Raw genomic sequence first — 18,102 nt, forward strand, 5'->3', positions numbered from 1 at the left:
AGAGAATGTTTATTTTAAGCACCCACAGATGGGCCAAGAAACACAAATACACCTTTAAATCAGTACAGTTATACTTTATCTGGTATGTGCATAAAAATATTAAACCAAACACATTTTCTTTTTTGCCTTTTTCAGGCTATTTTTCTACTTAGCAGTTTTGTTAATCTGTCAACTACATCAAAATTCAATAACGTTTCAACACTTTTCCTATCTGGTATAGTTTGTGAAATGTCTAAATCCCTTAAGTTAAAAAACAAGAACAGCAGGGAGTATAACATAAATCAAAAAATAAGCAAGGTAAGGCAGAATCAAGAAACTAACCTGTAAACATCACAACAGAATGAAATTTTAAAAACTTTTGTATATGAGGGTTTTTTTTTTAACTGATCTATCTTTAAGAAAACACCATGTTAAAAAAAAAAAAAAAGTAGGGGGAAGAGAGGAGGCAGCTGTCATTGCCTTGAAAGAGATTCTCTACACAGTAGCAAAACAAAAATTTGAACCTAAATATTGATATCTTATTTGCATCAGGTTGGAATTTTTAATGAACTGAGCTCAAAGTGAGGTAAAATAAAATCAACATGTTGAACTTAATTTCTTGAGTGCTTTCCACTCACCATTATACCATGTTAGCAGGAATTCCAACTTTGAATTTTAACAAACTGATGGAGTCAACTAAACACTTCCTTTGGAAAATTCTTCCCAAATGTTATTTAGGATGAAAATAATAGTCATTTTGAGAATGAGTTAGCATTTAAAACAATTTTACCTAAGCACTAACATCTACTTTATTAACTGAATACAGATGTATACAGAGAAACTTCTGAAAAGAAAAACCAGCAGCAAACACCTCTATGCAAAAAGATACTTTCTCTTTAAAAAGACAAGGCATCATATTCCTTAAGCTATAAAGTTACATCTATTTTAGCAAATATGCCTTTATTTTTCCATGTATGACTTTCTTTGATAGTCCCTCTGTGCTATTATAGCAATCCTTCACTATAAAGAATTTTTTTCTTACTGTGATCACTTATCCCACATCAAGGAAAACAAGGAGTACGTCTTTTTTTGTTTTTTGTTTTTTAATATTGATGTAGGACAAAAGTTTTTGTTTCTTAGTTACAGCTAAAACTCACTTTTTTCTTAACTTTTAAAAACAGCAGTCCATCCTACACTCATTTTGTTTCTGTTAGGGTTTGTTTCTCTCATCTTTCTTATATGGAAAAATTTCTCAGGAATTTCAATGGGACACAGTATAAGGGCATACAATTATGCACACCCACCTACACAACCTTAAGGGAATCAGTATTAATTAGATTATAAAAATTAGAAAAATAACAGCTGAAAGAAAACAGGACAGATTGACTAACAAGTATAAAAAAATAAGACAATAGTTAATAATTCCCACGGGGTAGCAGAATAATAGAAATTTTTTTTTGTGGGGGGGACGGAGTTTCGCTCTTGTTACCCAGGCTAGAGTGCAATGGCGTGATCTCGGCTCACCACAACCTCCGCCATCTGAGTTCAGGCAATTCTCCTGCCTCAGCCTCCCGAGTAGCTGGGATTACAGGCACGCGCCACCATGCCCAGCTAATTTTTTGTATTTTTTCAGTAGAGACGGGGTTTCACCGTGTTGACCAGGATGGTCTCGATCTCTTGACCTCGTGATCCACCCGCCTCGGCCTCCCAAAGTGCTGGGATTACAGGCTTGAGCCACCGCGCTCGGCCTAGAATTTTTTTAAAAAAGAAAAACTTGACAAGTAACTACCCCCTACCTACATCTACAGATTCAAAATTTCCAGGAAAGAAAACTCCTTGTCATATGCATTTTTAAAAAGCAACACAAATAATTTATTATATACTGCAAAAGTTGAGAGCCAAAGGATTAAAGTAATCTCATCAATGACAACTGTTGAATGGACGTTTAAACAAAAAAGGATCATGCTAATACAATTCCTCATTATCTCAAAAATATGATACTCTCCATCATAGATAAGACAGTAATCTTTGATGGAAAAAACTACAGACGTTAGAACTCATGAAGTCGAAGCGAGTGCATATACTGGAAAATGACAAGTTCAAGACAAAAGCCCAATTAAACAAGTAAAGGAAAATTCTTATGTTTCTTGGGGTAAACATTCTTAGATGTGGCGTGTGCCTGTGTAAAGTCTTCTAAGATGTAGATTAACTTTACTGTTGTTAATTATCAGAATAAAAGATTTTTGAAATCATGACATAAGAGAAAAAAATAAAACTAAGTAAACATTATGGGAAAATTCAGCATATGAGGCACATTAGGTTAGTTCTATGTTTGTTTTCCTTTGTACTTTAACAAAATTTCACATGTCCTTTTCATCAATCTGTAGTCAACTATTTATTTTCTAAGTGAACAAAAGAATGCTTGATTTTAAATGAGCCGAAGACTGCAAAGAGATGGGCCACCATCTTTTACTCTGAAGTGGATATTTCTAAGACTGAAATAAGAATCTGTACGAAGACAACCAACTAATAATTGGCTATGAGATAATGAAAAAGTATTAAAATTGCTATGCCAAAAAAATCTGACATGTTACATACAGTAATGTTAATAACAGCTAATATTAAGAGATTAATTATTCACAATGCAATATTCATTTTTCTCACTACAGCCCACAACACTCATAAATAGGTTCTATGGTTTATTCCATCACTTACTGAAAAAGAAACTAAAATAGTTTTTTAAAAAACTTCCCAAAGTCACAGTGTTGGTAAACAGCAGAAGTGGGGCTCTGATCCAGGTCTATCTGACTTCAAAAACTTATGCTCTTAATCAGCTCTACTAACAGAAATACTTAGCAGTCTCAAAGTTATAAATTCTGGCAGGCATGTAACATTCCTTCAGGAAATCACAGAATAAAGCTCTATAAATTATTATACAAAATCACTAAAGAAAGAATAAGAATATCAGGCCTAATACAGTACATAGTAACATTAGGTTTTAAATTTGCTTAAACATGGGATTGGGTTACAGATTTTCTATAGCCAGCTCCTGGAATAGATGATTTAGTTGTATGAACACAAAATTACATATTCGAAATAAGTAAATTCCTGCTGGATGAGGTCAGCTAATGTCTTAAATACAGGACTACTTCTACGTGAATCAGAATTTTCAATTATTTTGAAAAGTTTAAGTCCTATCATAACATATTGTTATTTTTAAATCAGAAATTGCTGATCACATGACTTGGGAGCTTTAAAAAGTGCTATTTCATTTAAATCATGTTAAGTCCATAAGATAGGCTAACAAAAATTTGCTTTAGGATATTATTTTATCTGATTATCCATGAAGAAAATAAACGTGGCATTTGATGATTAAGATTTAGTATTTGTAGCAACAGTAACTTTTAAAATGATAAACCCCAACTATATTCTAAAATTCATGAAATGTGTAATCTCCAATTATTCATGCAAAAGAAAAATCCTACATTTTAAAAAAACAACTGGAAAAAAAATCAGCAGATTCATGGGTTGAGATGGTCCTATATGACAAGATGATATAAACAAACCCTCAACTTTTGTCAATATATTGAGAATAAGGAGAATGTCATGAGCCATTCATGATACCGAACTCAGGATAATCATTTTTGAAATAAAGAGTATTTGTAACAGAGTAACCACTATTTTTATTTGGATTATGAAAAAAAATAAGAAAGAGGGGTGGAACTTCTGCAATGGCAATATGAGGAGCTGTGCGGGAAACTTCTACTCCAGAATGTCATCTGGGAAGCAGGGTATATTAGTTCATTATCACATTGCTAGAAGGAAAATACCCAAGACTGGATAATTTATCAAGAAAATAAGTTTAAGACTCATAGTTCCACATAGCTGGGAAGGCCTCAGGAAACATACAATCATTGCAGAAGGTAAAAGGGAAACAATGCACCTTCTTCATAGGGTGGTGGGCTGGAGAATTGCAAACAGAGGACGTGCCAGACACTTATAAAAGCATCAGATCTTGTGAGAACTCACTCACTAACACGAGGACAACATGGGGAAACTGCCACATGGTCCAATCACTTCCTACTGAGTCCCTCCCACGACATGTGGAATTATGGAAACTACAATTCAAGATGAGATTTGGGAGGGGACACAGTCAAACCATATCACACGGCAAATTGGCAAATCAGTAATTCAAAGTCTCTGGAAATTGATCAAAGGCTTACAACAAACTGAGAGTCAATTATTCAAAAAATGTATGGAAGCTTGTATTAATAGATTTCAGTTGTGAGAAGAATCAGTAAACCTTAAGAACTACTGATAAAGATCATAAAATCTGAAAAACAAAGGATAAATAATGAATAAAAATGAGTAGAGCCTAAAAATCATGTGAGACCCCCCTCATTAAGCAAACTAATACTATATACATAATGGAAGTAACACATTGGAAAAGAGAAGTAGGAGAAAAAATATGAATGGCTGAAATCTTCCCTAAATTGATGAAAAACAATCTACTCATATGAGAGGCTCAATAACTTCCAAGTAGAATAAATAACACACACCCAGACACATCACAGCCAAAACACTAAAAGTGAAAAACAGACAATTTGAAAACAGGATAAAAATAACTCATTGTGCAAAAGAGAATCTGAAAAAGATGAATAGCTTACTTCTCATATATTGGATAGAACGCAATGAGATGACATATTCAAAGTGATAAAATCAACCAACAAAAAAAAATTGTCTACAATCTTATATTTAAAAAAAAAATAGTAACTTTAAGAAATGCAAGTAGAAAAATACACAAAGTCATTGTTAAGAGATACAACTTACAATAAAAACTAAAGGACCTCAATAAACTAGGCAAAGAAGAGGCATTCCTCCAAGTAATAAAAGCCATACATGCTGAACCACGGCCAGCATCATACTGAAGTGGAAAAATTTTAATTTCCTCTAAGACTGAAACAAGACAAGGATGCCCATCTTCAACACCTCTAATCAACACAGTACGGGGAGTCCTAGCCAGAGCAATAAGACACGAGAAAGAAGGAAATAAAGGGCATCTAAATTGGAAAGTAGAAATTCAAGCTATCTCTGTTTGCAAATGACATAATTGCATACCTAGAAAACCCTAAAGACTCCTCCAAAAAACCCCTAGATTTGATAAATGAATTCAGTAAAGTCCCAGTTACAAAATCAATGTACACACATCAGTAGCACCAATGACAGCCAAGGTGATAATGAAATAAACTCAATTCCATTTACAATAGCTGCAAAAAAATTTAAAATACCCAGGAATATATGTAACCAAGGACATGAAAGATCTCCACAAGGAGAACTACAACACACTGCTAAAAGAAAGCTTTAATAACAAAAATAAACAAAAATACATCCCATAATTATGGACCGGAAGAATCAGGATCATTAAAATGACCACGCTGCCCAAAGCAATCTATGGATATAATGGAATTAACATCAAAATACCAATATAATTGTTCAGAGAATAGAAAAAATAATCCTAAAATTCATATGGAACCAAAAAAGAGTCCATATAAGCAATTCTAGGAAAAAAAAAAATCTGGAGGCATATTTGCCCAACTTCAAATTATACTACAAAGCTATAGTAACCAAAACATTATTGGTGTAAAACTGGATATTTAGACCAATGTAATAAATTAGGGAACCCAGAAATAAAGCCAAATGCTGAGAGCCAACTGATCTTCGACAAAGATCAGTTTAGGAAAGGATACTCCATTCAGTAAATGGTGCTGGGAAAACTGGATATCCATATGTAGAAGAATAAAGCTGAATTTCTATTTCTCACCATACATAAAAATCAACTCAAGATGGGTTAAAGACTTAAATCTAAGACCTAAAAACATAAAATTTGAAGAATAAAATAAATACTATAGGAAGTTCTTCACACTAATGCAAGTAACTCCAGACAATAAATTCATCTGTGTGAAAAAACAAAGCATGACAGTAAAGGTAGTGGTGCCACTTGATATCCAAAGGGATTGATTACAGGACCATCGAGGCTTAAAAGAGTGGCTCTTGCCACCTCACTATCTCTCTCTCCTGCTGTCTTGTGAGGAAGGTGCTTGCTTCTCTTTGCCTTCTGCTGATTATGTTTTCTGAGGTCTCCCAGCAATGTGAACCTGTGAGTCAACTGCATCTCTTTTCTTTATAAATTACCCAATTTTGGGTAGCTCTTATAACAGTGTGAAAATTGACTAATACAAAACATTGGTACCAGGAGTGTGGCGCTGCTATAAGGATACCTGAAAATGTAGAAAGAACCTGGGAAATGAATAACAAATGAAGTTTGGGACACTTTGGAGAGCTCAGAAGAAGACAGGAAGATGTGGGAAAGTTTGGAACTTTCTAGAGACTTGTAGAATGGTTTTGACCAAAATGCTGATGCTGATATGAACAATTAAGTCCAGGCTGAAGTGGTCTCAGAGAGAGATGAGGAACTTACTGGGATCTGGAGCAAAGGTCACTCGATTTCCTTTAACAAAGAGACTCACTGGCATTTTGCCCCTGCCCTAGAGATTTGTGGAATGCAGAACTTGAGAGAGATGATTTAGGCTATCAGGCAAAAGAAATTTCTAAACAGCAAAGCATTCAAGAAGTGGCCTTTTTCTGAAAGTGTATAGTCAGACATTCCAAAAGAGTTGGCCTCAAATTGTAACTTATATTTAAAAGGGAAGCAGAACATAACAGTTCGGAAAATTTGCAGAAGGACCACGCAATAGAAAACAAAAACAAAAATAAAAAAAAAAAACATTTTCTGGGGACAAATTCAAGTTGGCAGCAGCAATTTGCATAAGTAACAAGGAACTGAACATTTACAGCCAAAACCATGGGGAAAATGTCTTCAGGGAATTTTAATGATCTTCATGGAAGCCCTTCCTATCATAGACATAGAGGTCTAGTAGGGAAAAATGGTTTTGTGGGCTCGTCTCATGGCCCATTTTGCTGTATGCAGAATCTGGACATGGCACACTGTGTCCCAGCCACTCTACTCTAGTTGTAGCTAAAAGGTGCCAAGGTACAGCTTGATCCATTTCCTCAGAGGGTGTAAGCCACAAGCGTTGGCAGCTTCAACATGGTGTTCGGCCTGCAAGTGCACAGAAAGAAAGGACTGAGGTTTGGGCTCCTTTGCGTAGATTTCAGAGGATGTTTGAAAATGCCTGGATGTCCAGACAGAAGTTTGCTGCAGAGGCGGAGATCTCATGGAGACCATCTATTAGGGAAGTGCAGAAGGAAAATATGGGGTTGGATTCCCTACACAGAGTCTCCATTGGGACACTGCCTAGTGGAGCTGTGAAAGAGAACTACCATCTTCCAGACCCCAGAGTGGGAGATTTTCTGACAGCTAGCACTGTATGCCTGGAAAAGCTATAGGCACTCAATGCCAGCCTATGGAACTGCCACAGGACTGTACACTGCAGAGCCACAGGGGGAGAGCTGCCCAAGGCTTTGGCAGCTCACCTCCTGCATCAGCATGCCCTGGAGGTCAGATATGGAGTCAAAATAGATTATTTTGGAGCTTTAAGATTTAATGACTGCTCTGCTGGATTTCAGACTTGCATGGCGCCTGCAGCCACTTTGTTTTAGTTATTTCTACTACTTTGAATGGAAGTATTTACCAATGTCTGTACTCCCAATATATCTTGGAAGTAACTAACTGGCTTTTGATTTTACAGGCTCATAGGCAGAAGTGACATGTCTTGTCTCAGATGATACTTTAGAATTGGACTTTGGGTTAATACTGGAATAAGTTAAGACCTTGGGGGACTTTGGAAGTTATGACTATATTTTGAAATGTGAGAAGGACGTGAGATTTGGGAAGGCCAGGTACAGAATGATATGGTTTGGCTTTGTGTCCCCACCCAAATCTCATCTTGAATTGTTATTACCATGTGTCAGGGGAGGGACCTGGTGAGAGGTGACTGGATCATGGGGGCAGATCTCTAGTATGCTGTTCTCATGATACTGAGTTCTCATAAGATCTGATAGTTTCAAAGTGTGGCATTTCCAACTTTGGACTCTCTCACACACTAGTGCTCAGGCGCACACTCTCTTTCTCTCTGCCACCCTCCCCTGCTATCTTATGAAGAAGGTGCTTGTGTCTCCTTCACCTTCTGCAATGATTGTAAGCCAGGTAGAACTGTGAGGCAATTAAACCTCTTTTCTTTATAAATTACCCAATCTTTAGTAGTTCTTTATAGCAGTATGAAAATAAACCAACATTAACATGTAACAAATAAAAACATATATGCAACTAACAAAAATATCCAAAAAATATATGAAGCAAAAACTGACAGAATTAAAAGTAACATAAACAATTCAATAATAATAATTAGAGATTTCACCACCTCACACTAAATAAAGGCTAGAAAAATTAGGCAGATTATCTGCAGCATAGAGAAAACCTAAGCAACACTACAAACCATCTATGCCTACAGATATCTAGAGTAGACTCCACCTAACCATAACAGAATATACATTCATCTCAAATTCACAGGATAGATCAGAGGCTAAGCCATAAAATAAACCTCAGTAACTGTAGTCACCAAAAATAAGTTACTCAATGACAAAGGAATTAAAGAGGAAATATGGGTTGGATACAAAATTTTGGGTTAAGAATTTTTTTTTTTCAGTACTTGCTCCATTTCCTTTGACCTCCATAGTTTCTGATGAAACATCTATCATATTTCTGTTATTCTCCTACAGGTAAAATGCCATTTTTCTCTAGCTGCTTTTAAGATATTTCAATTTTTGGTTGAGGGAAGTTTATGTGTATATTAAGGTCTCCAGAGAAACAAATCCATGTATGTACAACTATATAAACTTACTCTAACAAACTGGCTTATGTGATTATGGAGGCTAGCAAGTTAAAACTCTGCAAAAAAGGCTGACAGGCTAGAGACTCAGAAAGGAACTAATGTTGCAACTTGGGTCCAAAGGCAGTCTATTGGCAGATCCTTTCTTGCTCAGGGAAGGTCAGTTTTTGTTCCGTTAAGGCCTTCCAATGATTGGATGTTGCCCACCTATATTAGGGAGGGAAATCTGCTATATCCAAAGTTCACAGATGTAAATGTTAATCTTACACAAATTTTTAAAAATCCTCACAAAAACATTAATGAAATTTGCCCAAATATCTCGAAACCATTGCCCAGTCAAAAGAACAAATAAATTAACCATTATTATGGGTACTGACATGGATTTTTTTTGTGTCTTTATCATATTTGCAGTTCATTTGGCTTCTCAAATATGCAATATTGTATCTTTTGTCAAATTTGGAAAATTTTGAGTTTTTCTTTGAATGTTTTTAAGTACTGCCTTTTTCTCTGCTCCTTCCAGGACTTGTAAGACATGAATTTTAGGTCTTTCATCAGAATCCCACAAATTCCTAAACCCCTATTCATTTGTTTTCAGCCTGTTTTCTCTACACTGTTCAAATTGGGTGAATTCTACTTTTTTCAAATGTACTGATTCTTTCCTTACTTCCTCCATTCCACTATTGGGCCCACCTGAGTTTTCCATTTTGGTTATTACATTTCTACTTCTAAAATTGCCAGTTGGTTCTTCTTTACACAATCTACCACTTTGCTGACACTGCTGATATTTTCTATTTTTACATTTGTTTCAAGAAAGTTCATAATCACTTACTAAAACATTTTTGTAATTAATGATTTAAAATCCTTGTCAGATACTTAAAATTCTTGTCAGATGATTCTAAAATTGGAATCAGCTCAGTTCAACATCTGTTGTCCTTTTCAGTTTTCATTCAAGACTAAATTTTCTTGGTTCTTGATATAAGTATTTTTAATTGAAGTCTGGACATTTAAAATCGTGTCTCAGGAGACTTTTTCTGGGAGGACACCACTCCAGCAGAGAAAAAGGAAAACTTCCAGGTAGGGTGGAAGTTCAGGTACTCAACATAGCCTCTACTAGCACTCAGGGTACAGGGAACAAGGACCTCCTTGTTATTTCTGGACATGGCTGGGAGTTCAGCTTCCCACTAGGCCTCTGCTGATACCAGTCTGGCTGGGAAGAGTAAGGGTGCCACATTACTGTTCCCCACATAGCATCCAGTGAAACCACAGAAGAGTGGCCTCATTACTACCAAGCAGTAATGCAGTCTTGACTCCCATTAGATATCCCTTGATGCCTCCCAACACAGAAAAGGAGGAACACCTCATCAACACCAAGTTAGCATAGAAGTCTGGCTTCCTACGTGGCCTATCCTGACACTTGTGGGAAGGGGACTTATTGCCCAGCGTGAATAAAAGTCCTACTTCCCTGCTCCACCTTCTTTAACACCACCCAGTGAGGAGACAGAAGAGTTCCTCATTTATAACTTGGTAAGAGTGAAAATCTAAGTTCTCTCTCTAACCAGCCTTCATTGGCGGTGTTAGGGGTGAGGCTGCATTTCTTTTTTCCTATGGTGTTTGGTGGAAGTAGAATGACTATTATCTAACAGTTTTCTGTCTTGTTAGGTGGAGGCTTTTGGTTAGAGAGAGTAGGCTTTCCTTGAGGTTTGTTTTTAGTGAGCATTGCTATTTCTGGGTTACTCACTTTCTCTAGTACTTTGGTGGGACAAAAAGGTAAAAAGAAAATGCAGGGAACCCATTACCATGTAGTCTGCCTGTTTCTTATTTTTAGAAACTTATTTCAGGGACTATATTTTATATAAAATACCCAGGGTTATTTTTTAATCTGCACTAAGTAGGAAAAAATATCAAAAGGTATGTCTTCATATTTCTGGAAGCAGAAGTTTATACAAAGATAAGGTATCTTTCTATGAATTACAGTTTAGGCTTTTTTCATTTCTGTTTTACTTTTCTTGGTAGTTTCCACTTTCTTTTCCAAGACAATATTTTTTCAAACTTCTCAACAATATTTCAACTCAATTTGGACAGGAAAAAAGTGACTGATTGCATTTAGTCCAGGATAACTTTAAGGATGTAAAATCCCCAGGAGCCAGGGCTGGTGGTGAGATACTAGCAGATTTTTCTATTTCAGTTGCATATTTGATAAACACCTATAGGAGAGGGAGAGGTAAAAGTGTGAAGTCCTGAAAATTGAAATGTCAAGGAATGCTATGATTTTAAGTTCCTGCCTTCCTGAATATCATATGTAGTTACAGAGTGTAGATGTGGAACATATATCTCAATGGAACAAGGATTTGAATATTTTGCTCACTGCTGTATTAACAATCCTTGGCATAAGTAATCAATATTTGTTGAAATAAATGAATAAATGCAAAGAGAATGTTCACACTTTTGTTAGCAACAGCAACTAGAGATATTTTGGTTTCCTTTCTAAATACCTAATAATTAATAAACCATCTACCATATTTTCATATATTACAGTAAAATACAGCTTTAAAAATATTAATGAAAAATTACTTGTCTTATTATTGTGAATGTACATAGATATTTTTCTAAAAAGATTAGTATATGATGTTTTAAATACTTTTTTAGTTCTAGCTCCACAATATTTTCTTTGCTGCAAACATATTTATTGGTATAAATTTCAATATAGGCAACTAAGGAAGTTAAAATAATAAGTGAAAACCATTCTAGAATTTATAAATGTAATTTTGAAGAAACTTGGTTAAGAGCTATTCATTTTATCTATTTGTCGAGTGTCATTATTTAGCACTCAAAGAGAAATGTAAAACTTTCCAATTTTATGGTTGCCTTGTAAAAATGGATTAGGAATTGAAACAAATTGCTTACAAAGTTATATTTAATTTTTTTTATTTCAGAGCTCAGTTAGTTTATAGTCAAAGGATATAAATACTTTTACATCAGTGAACATTTATTCCACACTGATTAATCATATGATTTGTTGAATTCCACATCTTGTACATTAATATTATAGTACTCAGAGGAGAAATATCAGATATATTGGTTGTTGTGAAATTTTGCAAGCAAGGTGTTCTAAAATATACTGAGAATCAGCTTTCATTAAATTCAGATAGAAAAAAATCATAATGTAAGTGTTGATGGTTTGTGGCATATTACACAATAAGAAGAGGAATGATATTTTTCCTCATTCTAGATTCAGGCATGTGAAGTTCATGTAATAATTATTTTATCATATGCTTCCCTTTTTTTTAGATAGCAAGTAATCTGTGTTACTTTTCACTGTTGTAATGTTATTTTTATTGCTTTCCTTCCCCCAAATTTCTCATCCATGGTTATGGAATCTGCAAATATATTAGGCCAATTGTATTTTAATTCTTCCTACCCTCAGTGTCAGGGATAAAAGAAGATGTGAAACTCAATACTACAATAATATAGAAATTTTCCTCAACTCAGTAACTGTAAAACTGGTTTATGTTAATAGAAAAAAAAATTTAATTGTAAAAGGGCCAAAAATCAATGCTATAAAAATAAGACTATTTTTTTTTAGAAAGAAAGAAAAAAAGAAACAGATAAAGAAAGAAAAAAAAAAGAATGAGAGAAAGAAAGAGGAAGGGAAAGAGGGAGAGATAACAGGCATCTTGCTTTATTGCCCAGGCTAGAATGCAGTCTAAAAATGCAGTCTTTTATGCCAATAATTGTGCTTAACAATGGAGACAGGAAGGAATAAGGGAGTAAAATAACAAACAAGCAGCCAACCAATATTTCATTTAAACCTGTGAAATGCTATGCAATTACTGAGGAGTGATTTACCTCCAATTACGTAGTCACTTTTAGAGTAGGTGTGATATGGTACTGAGAAGAATGTATGTTTTGTGGACTTGTGGTGGAGAGTTCTGTACATGTTTACTAAATTTACCTGCTCCAGGTCTGAGTTCAAGTCCTGGATATCCTTGTTAATTTTCTGTCTCGTTGATCTGTCTAATATTGACAATGTGATGTTAAAGTTTCCCACTATTATTGTGTGGGAGTCTAAGTCTCTCTATAAGTCATTAAGAGCTTGCCTATGTATCTGGGTGCTCCTGTATTGGGTGCATATATATTTAGGATCATTAGCTCTTCTTGCTGCATTGACCCTTTTACCATTATGTAATGTCCTTCTTTGCCTCTTTTGATCTTTGTTGCTTTAAAGTCTATTTCATCAGAGGTGAGAATTGCAACTCCTGCTTTTTATTTTATTTTATTTTATTTTTGCTCTCCATTTGGTTCGTAAATCTTCCTCCATCCCTTTGTTTTGCCTTTGTGTATCCTTGCATGTGAGATGGGTCTGGATGCAGCATACCAATGGTTTTTGGCTTTTTATCCAATTTGCCTGTGTGTGTCTTTTGATTGGGGCATTTAGTTGATTTAAATTTAAGATTAATATATGTGAGCTTAATACTGCCATTTAATGCTAGCTGGCTGTTCTGCCCATTAGTTGATGTAGATTCTTCATTATGTTGATGCTCTTTACCTTTTGGTATATTTTTGGAATGGCTGATACTGGTTGTTCCTTTTTATGTGTAGTGCTTCTTTCAGAAGCTCTTGTAAAGCAGGCCTGGTGGTAATGAAATCTCTGAGTACTTGCTTCTTCACAAAAGATTTTATTTTTCCTTCACTTATGAAGCTTAGTTTGGCTGGATATGAAATTCTGGGTTGAAAGTTCTTTTCTTTAAGGATGTTGAATATTGGCCCCCACTATCTTCTGGCTTGTAGGGTTGCTGAGAGATCTGCTGTGAGTCTGATAGGCTTCCCTTTGCAGGTGACCTGACCTTTCTCTCTGCCTGCCCTTAGCATTTTCTCCTTCATTTCAACCCTGGTGAATCTGATAATTATGTGCCTTGGAGTTGCTCGTCTTGATGAATATCTTTGTGGTGTTCTCTATATTAGCTGGAGTGGAATATTGTCCTGCCTTGCTAGGTTGGGAAAGTTTTCCTGAATAATATCCTGGAGAATATTTTCCAGCTTGGATTCATTCTCTTCGTCACATTCAGGTACACCTATCAAACGTAGATTAGGTCTTTTCACATAGTCCCATATTTCTCTAATCTTGTCTTCTCGTTTTATTTCATTGAGTTGGTCCTTGACCTCTGATATCCTTTCTTCTGCTTGGTCAATTCGACTATTAAAACTTGTGCATACTTCATGAAGTTCAGGTATTGTGTTTTTCAGCTCCAATAATTCACTTATATTCCTCTCTAAATTGTCTATTCTCGTTAGCATTCCGTCAAACCTTTTTTCAAGGTTCTTAGTTTCTTTGCATTGGGTTAGAACATGTTCCTTTAGCTCACAGAAGTTTCTTATTATCCACATTCTGAAGCCTGATGCTGACAATTCATCACACTCATTCTCCATCAGGCCTTGTTCCCTTGCTGATGAGGCGCTGCGATTCCCTTAAGAAGGAGAGGCATTCTGATTTTGGATATTTTCAGCCTGTTTGCGCTGGTTTCTTCCCATGTTTGTGGATTTATCCACCTGTCATCTTTGTAATTGCTGACTTTCAGATTGGGTCTCTGAGTGGACGTCCAGCTTGTTGGTGATGATGTTATTTCTGTTTCTTTGTTTTCCTTCAGCGGACGCCCCCTCCCCCACAGAGCTGGACCTTCCTGGGTTCAGCTGTGCTTGCTGTAAAACTCTCAAACATCAATGTTTCCAATTGCTATATTTTTGTGCGGGTGGGACCAGTCGAGCCCCATCACCTGGCTCCAGCCTTGGAGCCCCCTTTTTTCTTTTCCTAACTAAACAGTCCATTCTCTCCCAGGTGCCCCAGTCGCCCGCCAAAATGGCGCCAGATCTATGCAATCTCCCCTGGTCGGCTGAAACAGCAGTGTTGAGATTTGTGGTGCTTTTCTGCCCGGGAATCTCCCAGTCTGGCTTCCCGCTTCAGTCCCCCTTTCAATCAGTTGAATGGGCAACTCTGCCTTCCCAGAGCTCCAAACACCAACTAAAAGGGCACCCAGTCCCGCATACTCCACACTGAGAACTGCCACGCCGGGACGCTGGCAAAACAGCAGTGCCAGCCAAGAGTCGCGCTGGCAACCCGTGGAGCTTCTCCGCTGGGAATCTCTGGTCCGTGGGCAACAAAAATTCATCTGGAAGTCTGTCGTCCACTCACTCCCTGCGCCTTCACTGGGAGCTGCAATCCTGAGCTGCTGCTAAACGGCCATCTTGGATCTCTCTCTCCAAAATCAGATTCTTTCTTTTTCCTTTTTGAGATGGAGTTTCACTCTTGTTGCCTAGGCTGGAGTTCAATAGTGCAATCTCGGGTAACTCCCACCTCCACCTCCCAGGTTCAAGTCTTCTGCCTCAGCCTCCCAAGTAGCTGAGATTACAGGTGTCCACCAGCAAACCTCACTAATTTTTATATTTTTAATAGAGACAGAGTTTCACCATGTTGGCCAGGCTAGTCTGGAACCCCCGACCGCAGGTGATCTGCCCACCTAGGCTTCCCAAAGTGCTGGGATTACAGGCATGAATCACTGTGCCTGGTCAAAATCATACATTTTTTGATGACCTTTTTAATAATGAACATCAGCTACTATATTGGGCATGGTCATAAAAATAACCTTTCATGTCCCAAGACATATCTAGTAGACTATTTTAATACTCTAGGTAAAAAAAAAAAAAATAAACACTTTTCACTTAATCTTGGATTTACTTCTTTTCCTACTTTTATCCAAATGATTTCTTAAGGAAGCTTTTGACACTAAATTACCAAGTAAAATGACATCAACTTCTATCAAGTCTAGTGAGTAAGTTTAATCAACACAAAAACTACCATATTCCAACTGTAATAGGGCGAAGTTTTTACATTTATTATTATAATGAACAATGAAAAACTAAATGGCTACACATGCATGGTTAAGCAAATTATGGTATGTTTATATTATGAAAACTATAGAAGAGTAACAAAACCAGGATAAGCTTATATGTGCTGACATGAAAATATCTCCAAGTCAGTAAGTAAATATGGAAAGAGTAAATTTAGTTAGATAACATTTTTTAAATCAAATCAAAACTATATAGCATGTTATGAGCATATAAATATATAAAAGTAGATGGAGAAATCTCTTAGAAGAATGTACTGGTTTATTCTGGGGAGAATTGTTTGAATTTTATTTCAACAAAAATGTATTCCTTCATAACTTGTAAAAGCAAAATGATCTAACATGAAGTTTAAAGGGAAATAAAAACTTGATATTAAGTGCTCAATGTGCTTTACATAATTCAGTTTATGCAGGCATAGAATCAAATAATTTTAAAAATAATTTTAAAGTTTTACTGTATATCAGTAATATTGACATTTATTATAATTTTTGTTATTGCTTAAGTGTACCCAAATCTATTTAAGAAAAGCAAAAAGCTAAAATATTTTTTCAATATATATCATACCTTAATTTTTTTCCTGTCACACAGCAGAGACAAAAGATAATCTAGCAACTAATTCTATAGTATTTTGTACTTGAATTTCTTCATCTGCTGATATCATATCTCAAATATTCTCAAACTTTCTCAAATGTAGACCAATGTCTAACATTTCCTTTGTAATACATCAAGTACGCTTTCAATGAACATTTATTGCTCAATGGAAAGAAATTCTATGCCAAAATAAGACTGCACATATAATATGTTTATGTTTGCATATACCTACATGTGTACAATTTTTACAAAAGTTATCCAAGGTTTAATAAAAGAAACAACACTCTCAAACCTCTACCTTATATTCGTCCACAATAATGCTGAGGGCTTCGTGACCAGCTTTCCTCATGTCTTCCAATTCTTGTTTATGTTTTTCCTGAAAGAAAAAAAAAAATAAAACCATGAGTTTTTCTTCTGTTTTGTTTTCAGAATAAAATCATTGCCTACTGTTGCTTCCATGAAGGATTGAGTGGTTTGTGGCACATCAATGCTACAGCTGGAAACAAAAAGAAAAGATACATATGTGTGTGTATATGTGTGTGTGTGTGTGTGTGTGTATATACACACGTGTATACGTGTATATATGTATATGTGTATATGCATATATATATACACATATACGTGTATATATGTGTATACGTATATATACATATGTATATATACGTATACACATATATATATGTATATGAGCTTTGCCTAAAGGAATGGGGAACACTGAGGCAATGAGGAATTAAAGGGAAGCAACAGAAGAAGGAAAAACATGTTGACAGGTAGGATAACACAGGGCAAAGGTGCTTTTCCCTTGGGGCATTTGACCATTCTTGAACTGGATCAAGAGATGGGAGACCCTGCATTACTGCAACAAGCCTTGGCATCTATATTTCTAATACATCCCAAAGTTTGAGACCCACCGGAACAAGGTGATTAGCCCCTAATTCTACCTACTAGGACAGGAAAGGATGAACTCTCTTTGGAAATTCTTAATATCCTACAGTCTTTCCAGTTTTTCGAATATGATGTCCAGCTTCCAAAACAAAATTTTCAGAGATAACAACAGACAAAACCAAAAAGGAACACACACACACACTCTCTCTCACTCTCACACATATACGCACACATAGAAAACAGATAAAATAGGTCCGTAGATGGTTTAGATACTAGTTATTAAAGAGTTTTTAAAATGTATGTAAGAGTTCTTAACACATCCAAACAATGGAAGAGAAATAGAGAAAAATGAACAGGATAGAGATTCTCACCAGAGAACTGGAATCCATAAAACAGAAATTCTAGACCTGAGAAGTATGTACTATTAATAACTCAATAGATGACATAAACAGATGAAAGAGAGCCAGAAACAGGATTAGGAAACCAAAAGACAGTAAAAAAAAAAAAAAATGCAGACTACAGCAAAAAGAATATTTAATATGATTGAAAATATTTTCAAAAAATCCTTTAACAAACATACAACAGAGTAAGCCAAAGAAAGGAAAAAGAAAAAAAAGTTGAGAAGAAAAGTGAAACAAGCGCTAAGATGATAATGAAGTGAAAAAACCCATTTCAATTATAGTGTAATCACTCAATATCTCTTGCTCTGAATGACATTAGTCATTAAAAAGTTTTGGCGTGCTATTAAAAGTGTAAGACTATTAAACTTACTATATTTCCTATTTGCTGCTGTGCTTCAAATGCTATTTTCCCCAGATACTGCATATTCACTTCCTCTAGATCCTGCTCAAAAATTATCTTACCAGAGAGACTTTTCCTGACCACTCTTACATAAAAT

At 35.7% G+C, this 18,102-nt stretch overlaps 1 protein-coding gene across 14 annotated transcripts in view; it reads right to left on the reverse strand.

Moving 5' to 3' along the window:
• Positions 1–18,102, reverse strand: part of CCDC91 (coiled-coil domain containing 91) — a 387,119-nt gene that overhangs the window by 190,941 nt on the left and 178,076 nt on the right. For all 14 annotated transcript variants that reach the window (XM_032283654.1, XM_032283609.1, XM_032283642.1 and 11 more), the window contains one exon: positions 16,618–16,695. In XM_032283654.1, the coding sequence (XP_032139545.1) occupies positions 16,618–16,695 (78 nt within the window). The remainder of the gene's footprint in view (positions 1–16,617; positions 16,696–18,102) is intronic.

This window comes from Sapajus apella, unplaced genomic scaffold (genome assembly GCF_009761245.1).
Source record: "Sapajus apella isolate SASKATOON/1434 unplaced genomic scaffold, GSC_monkey_1.0 scaffold2, whole genome shotgun sequence".
Classification (NCBI taxonomy): Eukaryota; Metazoa; Chordata; class Mammalia; order Primates; family Cebidae; genus Sapajus; species Sapajus apella.